At 39.7% G+C, this 27,182-nt stretch overlaps 2 protein-coding genes across 2 annotated transcripts in view; one reads left to right on the top strand and one right to left on the bottom strand.

The window, feature by feature from the left end:
• Window positions 1-5,868: 5,868 nt before the first annotated feature.
• kctd7 (potassium channel tetramerization domain containing 7) lies at window positions 5,869-17,926 on the bottom strand. Its single transcript, XM_039778691.1, has 4 exons — window positions 17,302-17,926; window positions 13,562-13,731; window positions 7,799-7,977; window positions 5,869-6,636 (listed from the first exon to the last, which is right to left on the bottom strand). Exons 1-4 carry the CDS (start codon window positions 17,623-17,625, stop codon window positions 6,260-6,262), a joined length of 1,050 nt encoding a protein of 349 aa, XP_039634625.1. The 5' UTR covers window positions 17,626-17,926; the 3' UTR covers window positions 5,869-6,259.
• Window positions 17,927-20,387: 2,461 nt separating this feature from the next.
• Window positions 20,388-27,182, top strand: part of si:dkey-183i3.6 (LAT2 domain-containing protein) — a 17,293-nt gene continuing 10,498 nt past the window's right edge. Inside the window, exons 1-2 of the mRNA XM_039776700.1 lie at window positions 20,388-20,493; window positions 25,323-25,427. Coding sequence (XP_039632634.1) covers window positions 25,325-25,427 — 103 coding nt within the window. The 5' untranslated portion in view covers window positions 20,388-20,493; window positions 25,323-25,324. The remainder of the gene's footprint in view (window positions 20,494-25,322; window positions 25,428-27,182) is intronic.

Here is a 27,182-nt window from a genome sequence, read left to right as displayed (position 1 = left end):
CAGAGAGAGAGAGAGAGAGAGAGAGAGAGAGAGAGAGAGAAAAAAAAAAAAAAAGAGAGAGAGAGAGAGAGCGAGAGAGGCGGAGAAATGAGTGGTGATAAGATTGAACGCAACGTATAGCCTATTTATGGGCTACTTCATGTTAAAGATCATGTATTAGGCTACTAGCAGGCAGCCGTGGAAAGTAACTAAGTACAATTTTGAGGCAGCCTACTTTGAGTATTTCCAGTTTCTGCTACTTCATACAGTAGGCTACTTAGTACTCCACAGAGGGAAATACTGTAGCCTACTTTTTACTCCACTACGTTTGACACGGCTTTTCCATTGGTCAAAAAACCCACTGACACCCACTTACATCTCTGGTTGGGAATCACAGGGTAACTCACGATACGTTACACGTCTCACGATACCGATAATATGACGATACAGCAATTCTGCCATAATCAATATATTGCAAGACCATCCTATAACGATACATTACGATTAGAGCGCGACCGATATATCGGCGGGCCGATATTATCGGCTGATATTAGGCATTTTCAAAACTATCGGTATCGGCATTTATAATGGCTGATAAATTAATATTTAAAAAATAAAATAAAATCGGAGGACACACCCTTCAGCCAGGTTCAGAGTGTTGGTGTTGTATAGTTTGTCCACCAGAGGGCGCTCTACAGCCTCCCTGCTGGCAACACTTGTGTTTAACCCTTTAAGTTTCATATCTTAAGTTTGTATTTTTATACATTTTATTTATCAGAACTTTAATATATTTTGATGTTCCTCTGTTCTGTTGTGACAATAAAACAAGTTTATTTTTAAACTGCGTTATATTATTTTAGCGAGGACTCATAAATAGCTACAAATAAGTAATGTTAGGGAAATCTGTTTTGTTACACGTTTCTGGATTTCGAGTTCAAGAGGCTTTTATAAATAAAAGAGGGACACACTGTGAAAGCATGTAACAGTTATTTTTACTTTTACCATAAATAATAAAAATGACATTCCTTTTTCACAAACTTAACCCAAATAATACCACAGAACTAAAGCTTCCTGGAAGCTAACAGAAACAGATAAATAACAATATAAAACATAACAGTGTAAACAGAGATTAGTAGTGTTGCATCTCTCCTGCATTATCTGTTAAAAGTATAAAACAACAAAATAAGCATGTTATAAATGAACTGATGCCGACGCTGTTGCTTTCTATCGTTGTTTATCTGATACTTTCACTTGAGGTAAAAATAATAATAATAATAATAATAATAATAATAATAATAATGAATTGGTTACAATTACAAAGTGCTCTGACTTCATTATCAAGAACAGAAGAAATAACATTTAACTTTACCTCTCTAGATTGCAGCTTCGGTGAATTTGTCGTAATGTTGTAAAAGGTGGAATGAAAGTTGACATTCAATAAGAATAATTATTAATTCTCTCTGTGACAGTGGCTATAATAAATATTATGCATTTTCTAACTAAGAAACAATGAACAAATGTGTAAACAACTGTACTTCATCTGCAAATTTGCAGCAGTGTGCAACAACTTAACCTACCATCAATCCCGTGCTACTTTAAAAGTAACCAAGTAAAACATGAAAACTGGAGAAAAAAAAATGGATACCACACATCCTTAAAAACACGCTCCTCGGGAGGTTGCATAATTAAAATATACTCTGTTTATCCCAAAAGGAACAGGCTCGCCGTTAATCTGCATCCTGAAACAAAACTTAGTCCTAAAAATATACAGATTTGACTTCAGACTTTAGCTACTTACAATATTCAATATTTACTACAAGGTAATTCCTTTGTTCTGGTGAGACGCGCATGAACCCAAATCAATTCAGGTTAGGGCAAAGCCGTGAAAAAGTTAATGCAGTAAATGATTACAAAAAATAATAATACATTTAGGACATGGACAGAATTAGCTTTTAAATGAGATATACGGTCATGTCATCCACTTCTGATGCGACTGTCATCTCAGAATTTCTTTTGCACATTTTTGCAGCTTTAATCTTTCGTCAGTGTGTCTCAGGGCTTGATGCATAGACTGTGGAAGTGAAGCCAAAACATCTGGATCACCTCCTCCACCTCCACCACCTCAAATAATTTTTTCCCCAAAGATGTTTCTGTCATTGTAGACAATTCTGATCACGCTGATGTTTGTTAATGTCTTCAATTTTCTGATAAAATTGGTTTTAATTAGTTACTTGATGCTTTAAAAACGGGGTGAAACATCCTGATTGACAGCTGGGATTGACTGGTGATTGGTCGGGCAGGTGTATGGGCGGGACTTTGATATCGTTGCTCCACCACCCGATAATAATACTGTGGCTCCAATATTACAAGATGGCAGCGCCTGTATCTGCGATATTTTGGCTTCACTTTTGTACAGTGGGAGGAAGTGGAGACATGTCGTCCATCTTTTTTTTTTACAGTCTATGGTGTGTCTACACTGGATGCATTTAGCCACAGAACTCCGAAAAACTCTCTAAAGTCTCTGTAGTTACACATGTAAGTTGGAAAATAGAAAAAAATTGATTTGACACTAGAGCTGGGCAATACTGAGAAAATCAAATATCCCGATATTTTTGACCAAATACCTCGACATCGATATTGTGGCGATATTGTAGGGTTGACAATTGGTGCTTTCACAAAATATGCACACAATGAGATTTTTGATTATTAATCATCAGTTATGTTGATATAATGACTAAGTGGGTAAAGGCAAATAATGGAACAGCTAGAACAGTCTGGAAAGTTCAGAAAATGACATCACTTCACTGTAATGCAGCCTTTAAAACCAGGAAAAGACAACACTTATGTCACATCAGGATATCACGATATCCAAATTTTAAGACGATATCTAGCCTCATATATCGATATAATTTCGATATACTGCCCAGCCCTATTTGACACCACGGTTTTGGGTCGAGGTTACGCGACTTAAAGCAGGAAAGAGGAAAAAGCCTCTTCATTTCTCTTACAAATTTGAAGTTGTGTGCACAATGTGAAAACGCACCATTGTTCAATATACACTCAGGAGTTTGGCAGCTAAAGCCACACTTGGTCTGAAATGACCATTAGATAGCTACTGTATAACAGAGATTGTCATTATCGATATTGTTTTGTTATTCATGGCCACAGTGGCTAGTGTTTGGCAAAAATATTGATTCAAAATGAAGCAGATTTGTTCTGTCAGACATGCAACAGGCTGCAAACACCAACGTGTTTCAGTCACGTTATATTTAATCGCCCTAAAAACATAGACTTCAGTTTTCATCAACACAGCGATGAACAGAAGCTCCATAATGGCTGGTCTATCACTCGGTTTTGCACACATAGCCGCAACTTGAGGCATATCATTTTTGCTTTGTGTTTTTTTGTTAACTTGCATGTAACTACAGTGACTGCCCTGGATCTTAACTCCAACAAAACCCGTCTGAAACGCGCCCTAAATATCATAATTTAAGAATAGACCTTTAATTAGTAACTTAAAGGAATAGTCTATCCAGAAGCAATATACGTTGTATATAGAACTCACATCCCTCGGGTCCCTATGGTCCCAAAAAACGTTTTCTATGTAATGGCGTTAAGGAGAGCGGAGCGCCCGAAAAAGAGAAAAAATATCAGTCCAAACAAAAGACACCAAAAAAGGTTATAAAACATCAGAAAACGTTCTGAGAGTTCCTTTGCAGTACTATCCAAAGCATTCCAAGGAGGAGAATCAGAAAATGCTTTGTTTAGCAATAGTGTAGCGGAAATAGTTTTGTTTAGATTTCCAAGAGAGGATAAAAGACACGTGGATAATGCTGCACAGGAATTTAGGAGAAATGTTTTTACACGTTTTATAACCTTGTTTGCCGTCTTTCGTTTGCACTGATACGTTTTCATTTTCGGGCGCTCCGCTCTCCTTAAAGACATCCGATGGAAAACTTTTTGTGGGTCCATAGAGAGTCTAGAGAGGTGAGTGCTATATATAATTCATGTTGTTTTTGGGTGAACTATTCCTTCAAGGGTAGACCTTAACTTAACGGCAGACTGAACAGCAGTGTTTTTCCTCTCTGGTTGAAAGTCTTCAGCCTGTTTTACCTCTGTTTCATAACTGTCGGGTGTGGTCACAAGTCAGCTTTGTAACCACACCCGACCGTGATGTCACGAGGTCCTGAAGTACACCTGTGCTTCCCTAGCCTGGCTCCGCCCTCCTACGTGATGCCGCTCAATTTTCATTTTCCTTCAGTACGTCGTCTGAGTTTGCGGTATAGTCTTGGGTTTTCTCCGGCCAAATCTTTACCGGTCCAATCAGCGAACAGAGGGAGTGGCTGAGAACGATGATGTTGAGGTCGTGCGCTAGTTTGAGTTGTAGTTCCGTAATGAAAGATGCGAGCGAAGCCATTCGGTCCGTTGTGGCAACGCTGCCGAATATCCAGAAGTTAAAGCCCGAGCAAGACCAATCTTTGCTGAGTTGTGTTGGGGGGGGCCGTGATGTTGTGGCCCTCCTCCCTACGGGGGTTCGGGAACAGTTTGATTTTCCAGCTCGCTCCGTTAGTGGGGAAGGAGTTAGCTAAGGCTAACGCTAGCGATGCTAAGCCGACGTCACGACCAAACGTTAGTGATTGGTTCTGGCAGATCCAGAGTGGCTCTGGGCAGATCCAATAGTTTTAAACTTCAACAGAGTACCCGCCTTCAAGGAAGTTAACACTTGTCAATGGAGAGAGGCCAGACTCTCTGGACTAATGAAATGGACCAGAGTCTGGTAGGACCAGGCTAGTGTACCAGAGTCTGGTAGGACCAGGCTAATGTACCAGAGTCTGGTAGGACCAGGCTAATGTGCCAGAGTCTGGTAGGACCAGGCTAATGTACCAGAGTCTGGTAGGACCAGGCTAGTATACCAGAGTCTGGTAGGACCAGGCTGATGGACCAGAGTCTGGTAGGACCAGGCTAGTGTACCAGAGTCTGGTAGGACCAGGCTGATGGACCAGAGTCTGGTAGGACCAGGCTAGTGTACCAGAGTCTGGTAGGACCAGGCTTATGTACCAGAGTCTGGTAGGACCAGGCTAGTGTACCAGAGTCTGGTAGGACCAGGCTGATGGACCAGAGTCTGGTAGGACCAGGCTAGTGTACCAGAGTCTGGTAGGACCAGGCTGATGGACCAGAGTCTGGTAGGACCAGGCTAGTGTACCAGAGTCTGGTAGGACCAGGCTAATGTACCAGAGTCTGGTAGGACCAGGCTAGTGTACCAGAGTCTGGTAGGACCAGGCTAATGTACCAGAGTCTGGTAGGACCAGGCTAGTATACCAGAGTCTGGTAGGACCAGGCTGATGTACCAGAGTCTGGTAGGACCAGGCTAATGTACCAGAGTCTGGTAGGACCAGGCTAATGGACCAGAGTCTGGTAGGACCAGGCTAGTGTACCAGAGTCTGGTAGGACCAGGCTAGTGCATCACTGCATCAAGCTGAGAAGTTTAACCACTGGAGGTCAGCAAAAACTGGATTTTTACTCTTTAAAGTAGTAGTAGTGCTTTGGTATTTACACCTATTTACCAGTTTATTAGGCTCACTTAGCTAAAGCTAATGTCACTAACCCAACAGTCCGGGAATAAATCCTCCTTTATGGAGGTTATAATGTTAATTTTTTAGTTAAACTCTTTGGGATTTAAGATTTATTGTAGGGCTGCAACTAAGGACTATTTTAATAGTCGTTTTCTCGATTAATCGATTAGTTGGTCTTTAAAATGTCAGAAAATGGTGAAAAATGTGGATCAGTGTTTCCCAAAGCCCAAGATGACGTCCTCAAATGTCTTGTTTTGTCCACAACTCAAAAGATATTCAGTTAAGTGTCGTAGAGGAGTGAAAAAACTTGAAAATATTCACATTTAAGAAGCTGGTTTAAAAAACTCAAATCGATTATCAAAATCGTTGCTGATTAATTGAATAGTTGACAACTAATCGATTCATATTTGCAGCTCTAATTCATTGCAGGACTGTTGTTTTAGACTGCATTCGTTTTAGCTGGGTGTACCTAATAAACTGGCAACTGAGTGTTATGACTTTGATACGAAAGAAAATAAAAAAAATATTTTGGGGGAAACATAATACTTACATGTTGAATCATGATTTAAAGGTCACATTTTAAGATGTCAGCACAAAATATTGGCGCCTTCAATACAAAAACCAATATCGGCCGAGTCATAGTAAAGATGGAACATCCATCCTTTTTGCTTTTTGGTCCCATCAGCCCCGACTGTCTCCCCCCAGCTTCACCACCATGTGATCTTGAACTCGTAGATGGGCCTCTTGCAGTAGTAGTGGTTGATAAGGTGCTTGTCGCAGACGCCGATGCACTGCTGCTCGGCGGTGATGCCGAGCTCGGCCAGGTCGCTGACGATGCAGTGCAGCAGGTCGTAAACGTCCGCTACGGCCTCCCAGGGTCCGAAAGAAACGTCCACCTCGCAGTGATGCTCGAAGAGCTTGGCCTCGCTGTCCGAGCGCTCAAAACGCAGAGAGTTAAAAAGAGGACGCTCGTACGGCGTGATGGGCATCTCCTCCTTGTAGACGCAGATCTTCAATTTGGCAAAGCGGGCCTTCTTCTGAATCGCCCTCATTTTGGCAATCTCCACAATGCGCTCCAGATTGTCTGAAATAGAAACAGTTGTTATAATAATAAGTGTTGAAATTAATCAAATAATCGATGCATCGAATCGTGGACGTAGACGATGCTGCATCGATAATCGGCCGGCTCATAATCGATTATTTCTGTTTACAATTTAATGTAGACCTAACATTTCTGTTGACATATTCTGGTATGTTTTGCACATTCAGGAAGTGCCATGTGCTCAGCGCTGTATAGTTTTATGTATCCAATTTATTTAGTATTAGAGCACTGCAGAATGTTTTGTTTTTGAAGCTTGAAAAGCTATGAATTAAATATCCTTTATGTCTTTAATAGAAAAATGTATTTGACGCATCGTGATGCATCGAATCGAATTGAATCGCTGACATGATAATCTTAATCGAATCCAATCGGGAGAAGAGTGAAGATTCACACCTCTAATAATAATAATAATAATAATAATAATAATAATAATAATAATAATAATAATAATAATAATAATAATAATATTCAACGCTTTCTCATTAACAGGTTTGTATGATATCCTACCCAAAATTATGCCAATCGCCTGCTGGTCAAATGACAAGTTATGTTTAGCGGTCCTTACAGTTAAATTTAGCAGAGACAAAAGGTGACACCAAAACGACTAGTTAATTTTATTTATTATTTTAGATGATTTTATATACTCCTTCTCGGGAGTCATAACTCAGTCAAATCTCAACACTAGGGCTGCTCCCTCTTAGTGGATTAGTCGACTAATCGGTCGTTTTGGTCTTAGTCAACTTAGATTTCTTTAGTCCATTAGTCATGTTTGATGCTTTTTTCATGCTGAATGACTTATTTCCAAGAACTGTACCAGCACATCTCTGGTAAACACAAGAATTAAAGTGGTGCTTTTGCATGACTCTTTGCGGAGAAACTCAGATTTACAGATCTGTCGATTAAATCAACTAATCGATTAGTCGATACAATTGAATGAGTGTTAGTCGACTAAGAATTTCTTCAATCGAGCACAGCCCTACTCAACACGCAGACATGATACACATGTTTAGATTCAGTGACTAACATTTATTCCTGAATTATTTTTAAATCCTCAGGCGACCCTATTTAAAATTATTACTTTCCATAGTAAACATTAACATCCATGCTCATTCTTCAGCGTGTGAGGGACACAGAGTCCAGGTACCTCTGTAGTAGGGCATCAGATCGAGGAAAGCTTGCCGAACTTTCTCCCCTGTGAGCGGCTGAGTGTCCTCCAGGCTGTCCAGCAGCGGGCCAAGCGCGTAGTACTGAGCCTCTCTGTGCACCGCTCGCACCCGGTCCCTGTGAGGTAGCTCACCTTCTCGGAGGAAGTTCAGGATGTCCCTTTAAATGGAAACAGGTATCACTAGAACAAATCCACACACACAACTATATTCCTAATGTCCTGTTGTTTTAGATCTATTTTCATACCTACCTTCCCTTACACACACTAGCTATATATTTATGTCTCCTTATCTTTATTTAGCGCTATATCTTTATTTAAATATTCCTGTACATTTGTTCTCAGCACCAGGGGTCGAATGTAACTGAGGACATTTACTCAAGTACTCTATTAAATTTGTTGTCAACTATTACATTAATTGTCAACTATTTTGCTCATCGATTAATCGATTGGAGTCATTGTGTATGAAAGCAATGTAAAAACTCTCTGATTCCAGTTTCTTAAATGTGAATATTTTCCTGTTTCTTCATTGTCTACATTTAGCTGGTAATATTTTTGAATTCTTTTACTTCTTCCACAACTGCTCAGTATATTGAGAGCTACTGACAGCTGGACTCAAAATCTTTGTATGTATCAACAAACTTGGCCAATAAAGATGATTTTCTGCTTCTGCTTCTCTGCAGCAGAACTCCCTTAGGGCAAAATAAAGTTGCTGCAGTGTACAACACAACAGCAACCTGGAAGAGGATTTATTTTCCAGCAAAGACAATAGCTCCACAAAAACACAGTTGGCTAAAAGCACCGGTTTTAACGTCCCAAATGAGTGTCTGGGTTTTTATTAATTTATAAAGTCACATCTTTCCTTGTCTCATTCTGCTAGTTCCTTCTTTTTCAATCTCTAATACACACGCCCTCACACAGACACATTCGTACAGAACTGACCTTACCCCAATCCACTCTTACATAAGTCTTACATCTTGACTCAGCCTGTGTTCACATTCATATTTTTAGCTTTTTAGCAATGCTACGGGCCCACTTTGGTCCAGACTTACTGTTAATCTCTCATGACCATGACGCCTACTGACTTTGGTGTTCCTCTGACTTTGTTCTTGAATGCTCATTTCGATCGATTTTTGATTTAAAATCGGAATAATGACACCTGTAAATGGAACGCTATGAAATTTGGTTCAGACATTCATGTTCCCGTCAGGTTAAATTATAAATAACTTTGGAGATTTGGAGTTTCATTGTCAAAACACCTTAAAAATGACATTCCTTTCAGTTCTGTTTGGATTTGCATCTTACCACAAACCTGTTTATTTTTATGATCCTCTCCGTTAACTTGGCATATGTACATTTTGAATTGCACCTTACCAGCACCTTCTGTTCTGTCTCCACAGTACATCTCAGACAAGCTGTCACTTTATAACCCCTGCAGGTTTCTATGGTCACAAGATGGAAATTTCCTGCATGTGCCTGGAGCACTTTTAAAGTCTGGCGAGATGGCATTCATTATTGATGCAGCTAAAGAATGGAACAGTCTGCCTGCTAATCTTAGACTTGCTCCGACACTGTGTTCTCTTTAAAACCAAATTAAAGACCTTCCTTTTCAATCAAGCTTTTTCCTAAATGAGCACACCGTAGTTGTACACCATACTTGTGCGTATGCATGTGTATTTTAATATGTATGTATGCTTGAATGTCTGTTTATTTGCACTTTTTTTCAGTTTTATTTTGTTTACGTAAAGCTGAACTGCTTTTGTACAATATGGTGCTATAAAACATGTTTTAAATTATTTTTGATCGAGCTTTAATGTATATATTTTAGATTTTTTTGTACTCTATATTTGCAGTCCTTCTTTCTTCCTTTCTCTCGGGATAAATCAAGTCTTACGATAAAAAAGTTATCTTTTGTTATAGAGCTCAACAGTCCCGCCCACAGCGGGTTCCAGAAGTGAGAATACAATGCAATTTCTCCATTGACAAATTGGAGTATAAGCCATAAAATGGTAACCGTCGATGGTAGACTTAAAACCAGCTACGACATGACTAAGCGATTGTATATGCTCATATAGACGCCAAAAGTTCATGGGGCACCAACCTTGTTTTGAGATAAATGTCTTTTATTCGCGATGTCTTGGATAAGTACTTCATTACCCACAGTCCCACAGTGATGCCTCTGATTGGTGGAACTCATGGTGGTGAGGAGGGGGAGCTGCCGAGCTGCCTGCACGATCCATCATTGGCATGCGCAAGATGATAATCCTGTTTTACGAGGATTTACGACACTGCACGAATCACCATCTGTTCCACGCTTCTGCTGTTAGCCTAACGTTAGTTTAGCTAACAGCTAATTTGGCTAACCGCTAGCTGACAGCTTGATTCAGTTGAAAATAACGTTAACTGTATCAGCTAGCGGTTAGCCGAACTAGCTGTTAGCTAAACTAACGTTAGCTTCCTTTATTCAGTTTGTATTCACTATGTCCACAGTCTTGTTCCTTTGACTTTTTGGGGATTTTATTTTCGTTTTTTCACTTGAAATGGTACGTTGTATGCTTATGAGTCATGTACCATCTGGTTAGCCCAAGGCATGGTCTAAAACTCTTTATGTACGGATTTTTCCAGACGTCAATGGGAGTAATGAATGGGAAATTTACTTCTGGAACCCAAGGTCTCTCCGAGGAGGGGCGGGACTGTTGAGCTCTATTCCCCATCAGCCTCAGCTGTACTTTGTGCTAACTGCTAATGTTAGCATGCTAACACGCTAAACTAAAATGACAAACATTGTACAGTAAACATTTTACCTGCTAAACATCATATACATATTTACATACAGTATATATTATACCTCAACATCATCATCGTCATCATTTCAAAAAACGTCACTCCTCTCCGTTGAGTATAATTTGTTTTGTCCGGAGTCTCAGTGGTGAACAAAAGTTTAACAAATCTCAGTAAAGTTCTGTTGACATCAGTAGCTGAGATGGAGATTTTTAATAAGCCACAGACAGACTCACATTCACCAATTTTTATCGGTACAGACGTCAGTGAACAAGGACAGAAATAGAAATGTAAATCAGTTTACAGCACTGAGAGAAGACAGAGAGGCTCATGAATACCTGTCAGAATATAACGAGCTGCCATCAGCGGCTTTAACCTTTCAGATTGCAGAGTGGGAACTTTTTGTGTCCTCCGCTATCTCTCGGTTGCCATTCACACACTTCTTATTCTTTCACATAACCCTCCTCTAGCAGGTGTTTCTGCCATACTCATGAGAAGATATTACTGCAACCATAATTACAACCATATTAAATTAGTGTGATAATAATGTTGTACACTGCCATTCAAATGTTGTAATCAGCTGTTATATTCTTCTTTCCTTCAATAATAACTATTTAAACAAAGAATCGAAACAGAATAGTTCAGACACCAAAATAGTTTAGTAGAGTTTAACAGAAATAGTTTTGGCCCCAAAAAAAGAATTAAATAATTCAAACTTCCATTTAGTGGATGTCCCACAGACAGTGTTGCATGATGGGAGAATACTGTTCCAATGTGGATGTTTTAGTTTTAGTTTTCCAGTCCAGAAAAGCATAAGTGGCCATTGATCATTATTGAAGCCCAACGGTGCAATGTGGCTCTAAATGTTGAGTTGTTGTGTTTTTCTTTGGGCCCTGTGCAGTCTACTCAGTGGTTAGATTGGAGATGTTTAAACTGTGATGGGTCAGTCTATAGCAGGGGTCACCAACCTTTTCTAAACTGAGAGCTACTTCATGGGTATTGAGTCATACGAAGGGCTACCAGTTTGATACACTCTTCTGAAATAACAAATGTGCTCAGTTTGCCTTTAGTTATATATGATTATTAATGATTAATGATACTCATCTATGTGAAGACACTGATCATGTTGATGATTTCTCACAATAATTATCAATAATGACTTAACAAAGTAGGAAACAGATAATATCAATATTCAATTTTCATTTTTAGAACAGGCCTGAGGGCTACTCATGTGGTCCTTGGGGGCTACCTGGTGCCCGCGGGCACCGTGTTGGTGACCCCTGGTCTATAGTATGTCCAGCTGATATTCCCACAGTGCTAACCCTAGACTAACCTTCTGTTCCTGTTGTGACGTTTGAAGAAGAGCTTTGCTAAAGCAACATGTTGTCTGTGAATCCTGATGTTCATTTGCCCCCATATAGACCTTTTTCACGGCAGACATGTTGACATGTCATAGTAGGAAAAGCACAGGTGTATTCAAAACCATTAATGATGGCTGTATTCCACTTAGGAGAGGCCCTGGTATTAAACCATTAATGATGGCTGTATTCCACTTAGGAGAGACCCTGGTATTAAACCATTAATGATGGCTGTATTCCACTTAGGAGAGACCCTGGTATTAAACCATTACTGATGGCTGTATTCCACTTAGGAGAGGTCCTGGTATTAAACCATTAATGATGGCTGTATTCCACTTAGGAGAGGTCCTGGTATTAAACCATTAATGATGGCTGTATTCCACTTAGGAGAGACCCTGGTATTAAACCATTACTGATGGCTGTATTCCACTTAGGAGAGACCCTGGTATTAAACCATTACTGATGGCTGCATTCCACTTAGGAGAGGCCCTGGTATTGTGCATGCTGACTCACTGAAATAGCTTACTGGGGCTTAATCCCAAAGTCCGAACTCACAGACTCACAGACTTTGGTTCGCATTCTGGCAAAATTCGTAAGGGCTTAGGGTTGTCCCAATGTTGAATTTCAAAGGGCGTGAGGGTTTCAGTACACACTTACCGAGCCCTTTCCGTGAGTCTGCATCGATGCAGACTTCACCAAAGGGAATTACCCACAGTTCAAAACGTTGTGACGTTTACCGCGGAGACCTAAGGGGAAATCCGGAAATTACAAAAGGTAAACAAAGCACGACACACGACGGCCACGGAACAGCTCGACCTGGTGTCCAGCTCGTAAAACAAGAGCTTGAAATAATGTGGAATCACGCAGCCGTCTCCTGGGCCTTGGCCGCGTGGAAAGCAACAAACTTAAAATGAAAATTCCCAAACCGGCAAGTGTCAGCAACATCTTTGTTATTAAACGTCGCCAAGGTAACATGTGATCTCGTGAAGTGCTGTCCCAATCCCATTTATACCTATATGAGCCCATGTGGCCTCACACACTCACTCACTTAGCACCTGAGATCAATTAGATTAGATTATACTTTATTCATCCCACAATGGGGAAATTCACTTATTACAGCAGCAGTTTTTCCACAGTAAAAACAAACCAAACAAACAAACAAACAACAGGCAAACAACAGACATTGTGCAAAAAACACTGAATGAATGTTAATTAAGTCTGTGAGTCTTTAGTCCTCAGGATTAACTTTGGGATTGGGCCTGGGACACTTGATGGAATTGAGCCATCGTTAAGGTTATCAATTTCTGCTGTGCTTTACCTACGATGACAAGTCAACATGTCTGCTGTGTAAAAGGTCCATTGTGCACTGAAACAGGAAGCTGTTCTTATATAAATCTGCACACATTTTGATGCTAAGCTTCCCGTTTCTTTTAATATGACTGCTGGTTTCTTCTCTTCTTATTCAACTGTTGCTCAGAGGGATCTTTGTCTCTTTCTGCCCTTTCGGTTGTCAGTCTGGTTGAACAAGCGTACAGTGTTTAGTTCTTTCAAACAAACATGCGTCAGCTTCCAGGTCTAAAAAAAAGTCGCACACGGTGCAACTCACCCAAAATATGTTCCATCCCGATCGATGAAGTAGCGCCCCTCAGAATCACGTGGGATGTAGTGACGCCCGCTGAACATGGCGGCCAACATGGTGTCCTCATATCGTCGCAGTGTGGACAGGCGAGTGGTGAAGTATGTGCCCCCAACGTTCAGAGAGATGACCTCTGGAAACTAGAAAAATATAGAGATAAAACCGAGACTGTTGAATGGATAAAAAAAGTGAAGAGATATTTCAGCTATAACATGGCTACGGCATCTGTCAAAATATGTAAAACAAAAAGGGGAATATTTTACTATTTTACTGTATACAAATACCTACAATAGTGTTCTTAAATACTGAATATGTTATATAAATATAGCTCAGATGTTCTGGCTGTGAGGACAGAGATTCTTGTGCACAGGTGGCACCTTGTACGGCAACCTCAGCCACAGTGTATGAATCTGTGTGAATGGTGAACGGTTCCTGTACTATGTTAAAGCGCTTTGAGTAGTCGTTAAGACTAGAAAAGCGCTATATAAAAACAGTCCATTTACATTAATTTTAATCATATTTTATGGTTTTGTAATTGGACCTATTGCACTAATGTGCTGTACTTTATTTATTTTTAACTTTTGTCTGTGAATCCTGATGTTCATTTGCCCCCATATAGACCTTTTTCACGGCAGACATGTTGACATGTCATAGTAGGAAAAGCACAGGTGTGTTCAAAACCATTACTGATGGCTGCATTCCACTTAGGAGAGACCCTGGTATTAAACCATTAATGATGGCTGTATTCCACTTAGGAGAGGTCCTGGTATTAAACCATTACTGATGGCTGTATTCCACTTTGGAGAGGTCCTGGTATTAAACCATTAATGTGGCTGTTTCCTTAGGAGAGGCCCAGGTATTCAAAACCATTACTGATGGCTGCATTCCACTTAGGAGAGACCCTGGTATTAAACCATTAATGATGGCTGTATTCCACTTAGGAGAGGTCCTGGTATTAAACCATTACTGATGGCTGTATTCCACTTTGGAGAGGTCCTGGTATTAAACCATTACTGATGGCTGTATTCCACTTAGGAGAGACCCTGGTATTAAACCATTAATGATGGCTGCATTCCACTTAGGAGAGACCCTGGTATTAAACCATTAATGATGGCTGTATTCCACTTTGGAGAGGTCCTGGTATTAAACCATTACTGATGGCTGTATTCCACTTAGGAGAGGTCCTGGTATTAAACCATTAATGATGGCTGTATTCCACTTAGGAGAGACCCTGGTATTAAACCATTAATGATGGCTGCATTCCACTTAGGAGAGACCCTGGTATTAAACCATTAATGATGGCTGTATTCCACTTAGGAGAGACCCTGGTATTAAACCATAATGATGGCTGCATTCCACTTAGGAGAGACCCTGGTATTAAACCATTACTGATGGCTGCATTCCACTTAGGAGAGACCGTGGTATTAAACCATTAATGATGGCTGTATTCCACTTAGGAGAGGCCCTGGTATTAAACCATTAATGATGGCTGCATTCCACTTAGGAGAGACCCTGGTATTAAACCATTACTGATGTCTGTATTCCACTTAGGAGAGGTCCTGGTATTAAACCATTACTGATGGCTGCATTCCACTTAGGAGAGACCCTGGTATTAAACCATTACTGATGGCTGCATTCCACTTAGGAGAGACCCTGGTATTAAACCATTACTGATGGCTGCATTCCACTTAGGAGAGACCCTGGTATTAAACCATTACTGATGGCTGCATTCCACTTAGGAGAGACCCTGGTATTAAACCATTACTGATGGCTGCATTCCACTTAGGAGAGGTCCTGGTATTAAACCATTACTGATGGCTGTATTCCACTTAGGAGAGACCCTGGTATTAAACCATTAATGATGGCTGTATTCCACTTAGGAGAGGCCCTGGTATTAAACCATTAATGATGGCTGTATTCCACTTAGGAGAGGTCCTGGTATTAAACCATTAATGATGGCTGTATTCCACTTAGGAGAGGTCCTGGTATTAAACCATTACTGATGGCTGCATTCCACTTAGGAGAGACCCTGGTATTAAACCATTACTGATGGCTGCATTCCACTTAGGAGAGGTCCTGGTATTGTGCATGCTGACTCACTGAAATATCTTACTGGGACACTTGATGGAACTGAGCCATCGTTAAGGTTATCAATTTCAGCTGTGCTTTTCCTGCTATGACAAGTCAAAATGTCTGCTGTGAAAAAGGTCCATTGACAATTTAAAGGTCCCATGGCATGAACATTTCACTTTGAGGTTTTTTTAACATTAATATGAGTTCCCCCAGCCTGCCTATGTGTCCCCCAGTGGCTAGAAATGGTGATAGGTGTAAACCGAGCCCTGGGTATCCTGCTCTGCCTTTGAGAAAATGAAAGCTCAGATGGGCCGATCTGGAATCTTCTCCTTATGAGGTCATAAGGAGCAAGGTTACCTCCCCTTTCTCTGCTTTGCCCACCCAGAGAATTTGGCCCACCCATGAGAGAGAGACATCATGGCTTTCAAACGAGCAAAGTGGCAGTTGGTCAAGGCCACACCCCAGTAGGTAATGTATATTACCTACCTACTGCATCTTTAACTGTTAGACCTCAGAAATAAGAGGATTACTCTGCTGTACACATGATGTGTACGTCACGTGCTCGCTCAATAACTCAAGTCATGTGACACAACACACAGCCAATCATGGCAGGGCCATTCCAGCTCAAACCTCTGACCTCTGTAACACTATTTTGTAAGTGACAGGTGGTGGAAGAAGTACTCAGATCTTTTACTTCAGTACAAATAGCAATATTGCAATGTAGAAATACTGCATTCATTCATATCTCCATTTTCTGGTACTTTATACAGATATGGCGTTACTTATATATTATATACTGCATTTATTTGATAACTTTAGTTACTTGAGATTCTGATTAATAATACAAAATGTAACTTGACAAATAAATTGTGATATATTATTAAGATTAGGGCTGGGTGATATGGAGAAAATCAAATATCATGATATTTTTTACCAAATATCTCGATATCGATACAGAGACGATATTGTAGTGGTGACTATTGGGGCTTTCACAAAATGAGATTTTTGATAAATAATCATCAGTAATATGGATATAATGACTAAGTAGGTAAAGGCAAATAATAGAACAGTTACAACTGCCTGGTAAGTTCAGGAAATGACATCACTTTACTGTAATGCAACCTTTAAAACCAGAAAAAAGACAACACTTAAGCCATATTACAATATTACGATATCCAAAATCTAAGACGATATCTAGTCTCATATCACAGTATCGATATCGATATATTGCCCAGCTCTAATTAAGATAAGACTTTTTTGATCCCATGCTACCCAGCTGAAGTAAATAAAGCTGCAACATAAAGCAATGTACAAATTCAATAATATGTTATCCTATTATTCTGAAATGGGCAATTCTGTATAATGTGTACTTTTTGTACTTTAGATATTGGATGCTAATACCTTTGTAATTCTACTAAAAGTAAGATTCTGAATGTAGGACTTTTTATTTTATTTCTGGTAATAGCCTAACGTTACTACTGTTACTTAGATTAAGTAAATGTCTGAGTACTTCTTCCACCACTGGTAATTAAGTAATAATTCCTGTAATGTTTTAAGCTAAATATCATGTGAGTGTGGTAAGCTTGTTTGTGTGCTGGTTTAACATTAAAAAGGTCAGATAAAGCGGCCTAGCCTACCTCCAGCTCCGGTGTGTTGAGCGAGGAGCGGAGCGGCTTGCTGAGGGCGAAGCTCGGCGCTGGGGAGGCCGGCTTTCGGAACTCGTCCTCGGCAGCGGAGTCCGAGCTGGACATGGCATCGCCCGGTTTCTCGGTGTCACCCGCGGCCGAGAATACCACCATCACTCTGGGTAGAGGCAGCGTCCGTCTCTCCTGAATGAACCGCCTCACCCGTGTAGTGGCGGCGGGCAGTGGGCTGAAGGACAGAGCCTGCCGGTCCCTCCCGCCGCCGCCGCCGCAGTCGCCAGAACCGTTAGAAGAACCGCTCGAGCCATTCTGCTGCATACGCGCTGCGAGCCAACTGATATCACAGGGGGTGAAAGCAGCACGAGCCACAACCTATGGCCACACAACACGCGACTGTTGGTAATAATAATAATAATAATAATATAAAAAACAAGAACAACAACAACAGAGGGTGGGGCGCGAGCAGCTGCAGGAACACAGCCCCGCCTTCAGAAGGAAAGCGGAAGGAGTGAAATTCCGCCTTCAATAATTAAAGATTTAAAAACTACAATTTAATCCAAAGTGTTTTGGGTTAGCAGTCCAGGCTGGGCCCCGTACGGTCCACGGTCCTCGCTCATACGTGCTGTGACGTGTCAGGACGTCATCACGTCAAGAGGAGCGCTCTTGGCTCCAAGTGAATAAAATACTCTAAAGTAAAGTAAAATAAATAGATAAAATAAACGGGCGAAACTTTAAATAAAAACATCAAATAAAGTAATAAATCATATAAATACGTGACAATAGTGTAATAACAAATAAATACTTTAAATAAAATATACAATTAGATAAAACCAGAGCCCTTGAAGGGCTACAATGGGCTATGGATAAAACTAAATAAATTAGCCTATTAAAATTCTTAATATCCTGGTGCCAGTGGTGAGCAGGCCTACATTATTGTACTCAAGTACTATAGTAAGCGGTATAGTTTTCATGCTACTCATTTCAAAGCTTTAGTTACTTTGCAGATTTCCATAATTATAAATAATGATATGGCATGTACACACACACACACACACATATATATATATATATATATATATATATATATATATATATATATATATATATGGCATTCGAGCACAGGCCTTGCGGATGTTTAAATTTGCATTCTGATTTGATTACTACGTCCCCGCTGTCAGACATAGGCTAATTGTTATATTTTCCATCTCTTTCTGCACTATTTCCCCCCCAAAAAGGACACAGTGAATACGTTGGTCAACAGAACTTCAAACCATACTGGACATTTAGTTTTGTGTGGCCTAACTAATAGAAGTCCTACCTGATGTCATCACTGGTCTCATCTCTACTTCATGTCATCGCCGACCTCATGTATGTCACTCCTTGCCTGTGTTCTAAGACATATTGTCAAACAAACATTATGTAATAGATTTTCCATATTAGTTTTTCCATATTAATAATATGAAGAAATGAATCTGTTGGTATCAAGTGGCTCCCCCTACACTTCCACCTAATGTTAGACCTACCTGTGGCCTTCCCCTGTCTTTCCTGGTCCACCATCCTCACACCTGAATGAAATCAGTTCTTAAATCAGCCTAGTGATGGCATCTGATAAGACAACTATTATGCAGTAAGGTTGTGCTGCTGTTGAAATTACATTCACATTTTGGATTTTAAAAATTACAAATATGGAGAGCCACTTAGCACAGACCTTTAAATAAAGAGATGTGACCCTGTAATTACAGCTTCCATGTCACCCAACATATGTAACTATAACCTGTATGTCTGACAGCTAATGGTAAAACAAAATATATGCATGATTCCATGGTAAACCAGAGTTATAGCATTAGTTATGTTTTCCAGATTATTGTCATCTATTGTACATGCTTTTTTCCAGTTTTCAGCTCAGCAACCTGGGTTTTGCATATTCTAAGCTAGCCGTAAACCCCCATTTGGCTGCTACATTCCCAGTGTTAGCTAACGCTAGCTGGTCTGTTAACATGAACATATGCAAGCCTCCAAGCACAGACGTCACACTTTAAATCCTACCTGTTGCCTTTCACCATCCACTTATTTAACTGCTTTTGCATCCATTGACATGCTATCTCCTTTTCCCTCTTTCGTTTTCTATTTTAGCCCCAGACAGCTTTTTTGCTTTATCCATATTTCCTAGATTTCCATATAATCATCTCTCAATGCAAATCAAACCAGCAATTAGGCTAACTGAAATGAAAATATGCCAATCTCTAGGTATGGTGAAGGGTATGTGATGATGGGGGGGCGGGTGGGGGGGGGGGGGGCTATTTTAATTCCAAAGGCCAAGGGAACTTTATCAGGATGCATAGTATCCTGGATCCATGAAATAAACATCTGCCTGCCTCTATGGGAATTTAACATAGGGGTGTACTCACTTTTGTTGCCAGTGGTTTAGACATTAATGGCTGTGTGTTGAGTTATTTTGAGGGGACAGCACATTTACACTGTTATACAAGCTGGACACTTAATACTTTACATTGTAGCAACATGTAATTTCTTCAGTGTTGTCCCATTAAAAGATATAATGAGATATTTACTAAAATGTGAGGGGTGTACTCACTTTTGTATGATACTGTAGCTCATAAAATCCAGGTATTACATAGATATAGGGTATTATACCTTTCCTGTACAGTCCTTCAGAATATTTTTCCTCTAACATTGAATAGGGAGGTATATCTAATGATTGAGGTTTGTTCCTATAAAGTTTCTGACTTATAGAAATAAAAAAAAAATGTTTCTGTGGGATGTTATACATAATGAATAGCTCCTCAAAAGACATTAATTTATCATCAATTGAGCGCCTTATTTTATTAATAAAAAATAGCAATATTTAACGCCAGCGTATCAATTCACGTAGCCTACCGCACGAAGCACAGCGATATATATTGCCGTATCGGTATTTTGTACTTAACCATCTCTAATCAGCTTTAAAATGAAATGAAATGAAAACCCCAAACAGTAGGCTACGTGCAGTTGAACCAGAGTGCCCACGCTTCACACCACACAGAGAAGACATGCAGCACCAGGGAGGTCTCTCCTCGGCCTTCAGAGGGACGGATGTGGCGAGGTGTTGAAAGAGGAAGCACAGCTTGTGTTAATGCTGCTGCTGCTGCTGCTGCTGTGTGAGGAATGAAGGCAGCCGGTCCACTGAAGGTAAAACGCATCAAAGATATCAGATTAGAAATGTTGCTTCACATTAGCTCCAGCTGATGTCTAAATGATCTTAAAATGTTTGTTTGGGTTTGACCTTAAAGTAGGACTCATAGTTCTTGTTTTCTGCGGCTCACCTCTGTGTGGAGGTGGGGAAATGTTTCCCCTACATGTGACCAGAGTGAATTAAAAAAGACAGTGATTACTTTAAAAGAGGTCATAAAGAAGTTACTTGTTGATATTTTCAGATTTTTAGGTTTGCACTCTTCCCACTTTGTATTGCAACTGCTGCAAAGCCATTTCCCTCGGGATAGAGCAAGTTTTATCGTATCTTATTTTATTTATCTCTGAGATGTAGTGGAGCAGAATTAGAAAGTTGCATAAAAGGGAAATAAGCAAGTAAAGTAACTGTACCTTGAATTTGTACTAGAGTTAATGTACTTAGTTACATTCCACAAACGGTTAAAATAAATTCCAAATAAATTCTCACTTACCTGTTTTTGATCGCGTCACAGCAAACCACGTTGGCTGTCAAGATATACATTATAAACAAATTAAAATACATGAAATATTCATTTAAACAAAAGTTAGAGCAAAATCGCAGCGTTGACTGAGTTTAAGACTTTAGATGAAGGCTAAAAGTGAAATGAAGATGCTCGTTACTCTTTGATTGAGGTCACAAAGATTCTTTATGAAGATTTGTATCCATAGATATCAGACAGTTATGGACAAATGATTGACTTTAAAGAGGTTCTTATACATGTAGCACAGTTGATTTTTGTTAGCCAGTTCTCTCAATACCTACGTGTGAACTGTGATGGATGTTTACAACAGACAGTTTAGGTAATAATTTCCCTTATTTTCTTTTCCAAATATGTATGACTAATCTGTGGAAACCAATAGAAAAGCTAGAACATGACTTGAGAATGTGGAACAAACACTCACAACGTCTGTGGGTCGTATATTTGATGCTCCTCGTGTATGATCTCTGCAAGAAATACAAAGCAGTGAAGTGGTAGCTCGTTTCACACATACTTTGAACTGAGCTGCTCATGAAGACAGACGTGTGTAGTCACTGTCAATAATTTAGTAATTTAAATAAATCTGTGGAGATTTGTTTTCACTTTAACACTTCTTATCTATTAAACTGTGTCATGTAATTACATCGTTGGCTTTGATTTCACAAACTTCAGAAAGCCAATCAGAGATATGAAGTCCGTTTCCTTCTTCTTTGCTATCTTATAGGACTGTTGTAGGTTATTTCAGGTACATGACGCCTCTTGAAAAGCCTGCTAACCAAGCAGCTTGTTGAGAAGAAATGTGGTGGGTGAGACATTGTTTTTGGGTCAACAGCTGTATCACTTTAGAAACACAGCGCTTTGGTCCGAAATAGTCTGGAGGTTTATCTGTAGGTGTCTTTAGTTAACTCTGGACCAGTTCATCGAACATACCTGCAGCTATAAACAGATACAAATGACTTTAAGACTGTATTAAAGTTGTGACTGAGCTCACTGTCTGGGCTGGGCGGATGGATACACTGTTGTTTGTAAAGAAATAGTTTCCCCGCTAAAATCACAACTTTTGTGTTGTTTGTGTATGGATAAAACAAAGGATATTAAACATTTTAATTAGTGAGATTTTCTTTTTTTATCATTATTTTTGGGGCATTTTAGGCCTTTAATTGACAGGACAGCTGAAGACATGAAAGAGAAAAAAAAAAAAAAAAAAAAAAAAAAAAAAAAAAAAAAAAAAAAAAAAAAAAAAAAAAAAAAAAAAAAGGGAAGATGACATTCAGCAAAGGGCCGCAGGTCAGAGTCTAACCCGGGCCCACTGCGTCGAGGAGTAAACCTCTATATATGGGCGCTCGCTCTACCAACTGAGCTATCTGGGCGCCCAATTAGTGAGATTTTTTAGGTGTTGGTAGGTGTATTTTTTTTAAACTTCGAACAGAGCCACGCTAGCTGTTTCCCCCTGTTCACTGTCTTTATGCTAAGCTACGCTAACCACGTCTCTCCAGCTCTGTACTGAATGCACCATCTCACGGTCTTCTCATCGCACACTTGAAAAGAAAGCCAAAAAAAAACAATGTTTTCCCAAAAAGTTAGAACTTTAAAGAAATGCTCATGAATACCGGTCAGCTGCCATCAGCGGCTTTAACCTTTCAGATTGCAGAGTGTGAACTTTTTGTGTCCTCCGCTATCTCTCGGTTGCCATTTACACACTTCTTATTCTTTCACATAACCCTCCTCTAGCAGGTGTTTCTGCCATACTCATGAGAAGATATTACTGCAACCGCTCCGCAGACAAATAAATTACAACCATATTAAAATAATGTGATAATAATGTGGTACACTGCCATTCAAACGTTCTTCTTTCCTTCAATAATAACAATTTAAACAAAGATCAAAACACAATAGTTCAGACACCAAAATAGTTTAGTAGAGTTTAACAGAAATAGTTTTGGCCCCAAAAAAGAATTAAATAATTCAAACTTCCATTTAGTGGATGTCCCACAGACAGTGTTGCATGATGGGAGAATACTGTTCCAGTGTGGATGTTGAATTAGTTTGAAAAAAGCTTGAACTTTGAAGAAATGTTAGAGATCAAATGAGATTAGCTGGTGTGTGTCGGAGTATACATACACTGTTGTTGAGTCGATCTGATCGGCTCTGGTAACTGAAAAATAAAAACGTCATAAAAAGGATCAACGTTTTCTTTTCATTGTGTCAGAAATTAGCCCTGTTTTCAGCTTTGTGACGATGCATTTTCCAGAAGTGAGAAGTAACTAAAGCTGTCAGACAAATGTAGCGGAGTAAAAAGAACAATACTTACCTCTGAGATGTAGTGGAGTACAAGAACAAAGTAACATAAAAGGGAAATACTCGAGAAAAGTAGTTTGAATACTCGAAGCTTGCCTGGGTCCGGACCTTTGAATCCGCCCACTCCACAGAGTTGACAGATGTAAACTCAAAGCTGTAATTTTAAAGATTTTCATTTCAATAAATGTCTGTTAGGTCACTTATCTAACGCTGAAGGCGGTAACACAACAGTGATTGAGCCTTTGGCCCACTGATAAAAGTATTACAATATTTATATATTTGCAGTATTACAAACTGGGTCTCTGTCAGGCGTGACATTTCCCGGAATAAATCCGGTTTTACAGTTTTGTATACGCAAACAAAAATGGAACTATGCACACATATCTGAAAACCTAAAGCTCGTGTATCAACATGAGTCCAGACGAAATAAGTAGAATGATATTCTTTCCAGTTTTATGCTCCAGACTGCTAAACCTTTAGCATTCACTCATAATTCACTCGTACAATACAAGACACTCTCATGAAGGACATTCTTCTCCCATTTTGTTCGAGACATCCCTGAACCAATAAAGATGTAAATACAGAGGACCATCTCTTTGAAACAATCTACTGTTATCACTGATCAACATCTATATTATTATCATTCAAAACACATCTGAAAATGTCTCTAATCAACAACGATGTTTAAGACTTTTAGGATCTTATTGGAAGTCGTCCCATTTTATACACTTCCATTTTGTATTCAACACTTGCACTTGTGATTTTTGTCCATATGAGTACCCTTACTTCTCATTGTTATTAACAGTATTATTAATAGGCTGATATACACTTCTAGAGACAATATATCATGAGACATTTCTAAAAACTAATTGTTTTCTAAAAAGAATGCACATCCCATGTCAGTCAGTCAGTCTGATATTTATTTCATTTGTAAAGAAGAACTTAACTGTAAATGTGTTTTCTGCTATCTGTCCGTTTTGCTGGAAACAGATATGATGTAGTAAATTATATATATAAATATTGATTCTAGGGGAAAAGAATCAATTAAAAAAATCGTCAAAAAAATAAAAATCACGATACACACGATTGTGTGTGTGTGTGTGTGGGGGGGGGGGTTGCCCTATGTTCCCACATCCCAATGGTCCCAAAGCCCTATGTTCCCAAAGCCCAATGGTTCCACAGCCCAATGGTCCCACAGCCCAATGGTCCCACAGCCCAATGGTCCCACATCCCAATGTTCCCACATTCCTAAGATTTTTCTTAAAATTAGGCACTATGTTCCCACAGCCCTATGGGTTAGGGTTAGGCTACCAAATTGGGAGAAGGGGGGATACAATCTGAAATTTATGAAAGAGGAAATGTGGGAACATAGGGCCTAATTTTGAAAAGAATCTTAGAAATGTGGGAACATAGGGCCTAATTTTCAGTGGGAAAAAAATTCTTAGAAATGTGGGAACTTAGGCACGCTCCCATTCAGGGTCACCACTATGAATATAAATATATCAATGTTCTTTTTTCTAATTTTCACTTCTGCCAAGTCTAACGCGTGTTACTTGGATGGGTGGTATCTTGACGGTATAAGCCTTTCCTTGGCTTCCAGCCTCTCCTGCACAATGTTTTACCTTTAATCAAGCCGTATTGCTTTATTTAATAATGTGTGAATAAACTAAACTCAGCAGAATCCCATTGTTTTCACTCAAAGAGAATTTCTAAATCAATCAGGACTGGCATTTTGCCACTTTAAGGACTTGAGTAAACTGTTAAGTTCCAGTGTACTGAGCTTTAGATGTAAGTCTTCGATAGAAACGACAAACCAGGTTTCAGTTTTGTTTTGTTTTGGCCAACCACATCCTGTGTGGACTCCACTGTCTTGTTAACCAGAACACAGCAGCTATTCTAACCATGACAGAGGGAAGAACTGTTGATCATTGACCTGCAAACTACAGCTAAAGTCGGTCCACTTTGAAGTCACATCATAGCTGTTCATTTCTGTCTGTCTGTGTGTCTTTTTAGGTATGATAGGAAACTCCAGTCTGCTGGCTGCAGTGCTGACACTTGTGTCAGTGGTGTCGCTGAGTGCGCTGTGTGCTCTCTGCCTGCGATGCAGAAAGAAATCCAGTAAGTGCATTTCTCTCCCAGTGTGACTGTGACACTGTGTGCATGCTTCAGGAAGAACAGCTAAATCTGAGTCAAATGTGGGCTGTTTCTACAATCCACAGGCACATATTGCAGAGAAATCTTTTCACACTGACCCTTTCTTTGTTACTGCTTTTTGTTCAGTCTGGGCTCCAGTAAGTTTTATCTGTACTATCCGCAGTATGGGGATGTTTTGCATTCAGCAGGGGAGATTCTAGGATCAGACCTTTAGGGGGGCTCGGCCCCTAATGAGAATGTGACACGGATATATAGCTAGTAAATAACACGGAAATCAGTAATTTCATTAGCCGATAATCTCTGAGTTAGCTACTGAACAACAACGTCAGCTAAGGTTTTTTGACACTATGATGGTACTAAACCTGACATTTTCAAGTCACAGTAATAACGACCAATTTGACACAATGTTCTAACATTCATTTTAGTTGTTTACGTTTCAATTTGGGAATAATCTGCGCCAAGAAATTACCAACTTCTTCTCTGGGGACTACCAACGATAAACTTCATAACCAGATTAGATAGAGACTCAGGCTTGAGCCCTCCCTAAAAAGGGTCTAAAATCGCCAATGGCATTCAGGTCCAGATGCTAAGACAGGAAAACGGAGCTAGCAAGCAGAGGGGGTCGTCAGAGTAGCACAAAATCTTTTACCAATGGTCGCATGTAGGGCAACTAAGGATTATTTTTATTATCAATTTATGGGTCGATTATGTACTCGTTCAATCGATTAGTTGTTTGTAAGTAAGTAAATAACTATTTATACAGCACTTTTAAAAATACACAGTTACAAAGTGCTTCACACACATTCATGCGCAATACATATGAAGAAATAAATAAGAATAAACTTGAGTTACAAAATACAAATTACATTTAAAGTACAGCATAAAGGGGGTGCAGCCCCTCACACGAAAGCTAACGTATAAAGGTTTGTTTTTAAAAGCCGCTTAAAATTCAGAATTCAGAGATTCAGCAGACCTGACAGACTGAGGGAGAAGGTCGGAGCTAAAATGGCAAAGGCACGATCACCTTCGGTCTTGTAGTTGGAGCGAGCAATGGATAAAAGACCAAGATTCGAGGATCTGAGTGGGCGTGTTGGTCTATAAAAAGTCCGAAAACGGTGAAAAAAATGTCAATCAATGCTTTCCAAAGCGGAGGCAACCGTTCACGCCTCCTCCGTCGTCCATTCATTCCTGACAATGGAGACCTCGCAGGAGTTTTCTACCCGGAAGTTATTGTAAGCAAACATTGTGATTGGCTTCATAGAATAAAGCTTATTGGGTATAAAAAAAAAAGAAAACCAAATCAGTCTCGAGCAGCTCCAGACTTTATAGCCTATTTGATTGATTGGTTGATTGATTGAACTTTTCCGAGACCATGGAAATAACATGTTGGAATTCTTAATTTACGTGGTGTTCCCTTTTTAAATAAACATATTTGGAGTAACAAGAAAACCATTTCCCTCTGACATATTGTGGAGGAGAAGTGTGAAGTAACATGAGAAGAAAACAATCACGTAAAGTACAAATTACTCAAATTTGTACTTAAGTACAGTACTTGAGTAGATGTACTTAGTTACATTTCTCCACTGGCCTGCACGTCACGATTTATTGGTGAAGTCTGTTTCCATTGCACTGTCACAGTTTTGTTGTTGTCTATACAGCGACTTTCCCTCCTGAGCCCAGTGTAAAAACCTTTTGTTTTTGTAGTTTCTGCGTTTCCAC

Source organism: Perca fluviatilis, chromosome 16, assembly GCF_010015445.1.
Source record: "Perca fluviatilis chromosome 16, GENO_Pfluv_1.0, whole genome shotgun sequence".
Lineage (NCBI taxonomy): Eukaryota > Metazoa > Chordata > Actinopteri > Perciformes > Percidae > Perca > Perca fluviatilis.
This window is presented reverse-complemented; position numbering and strand designations above follow the sequence as displayed.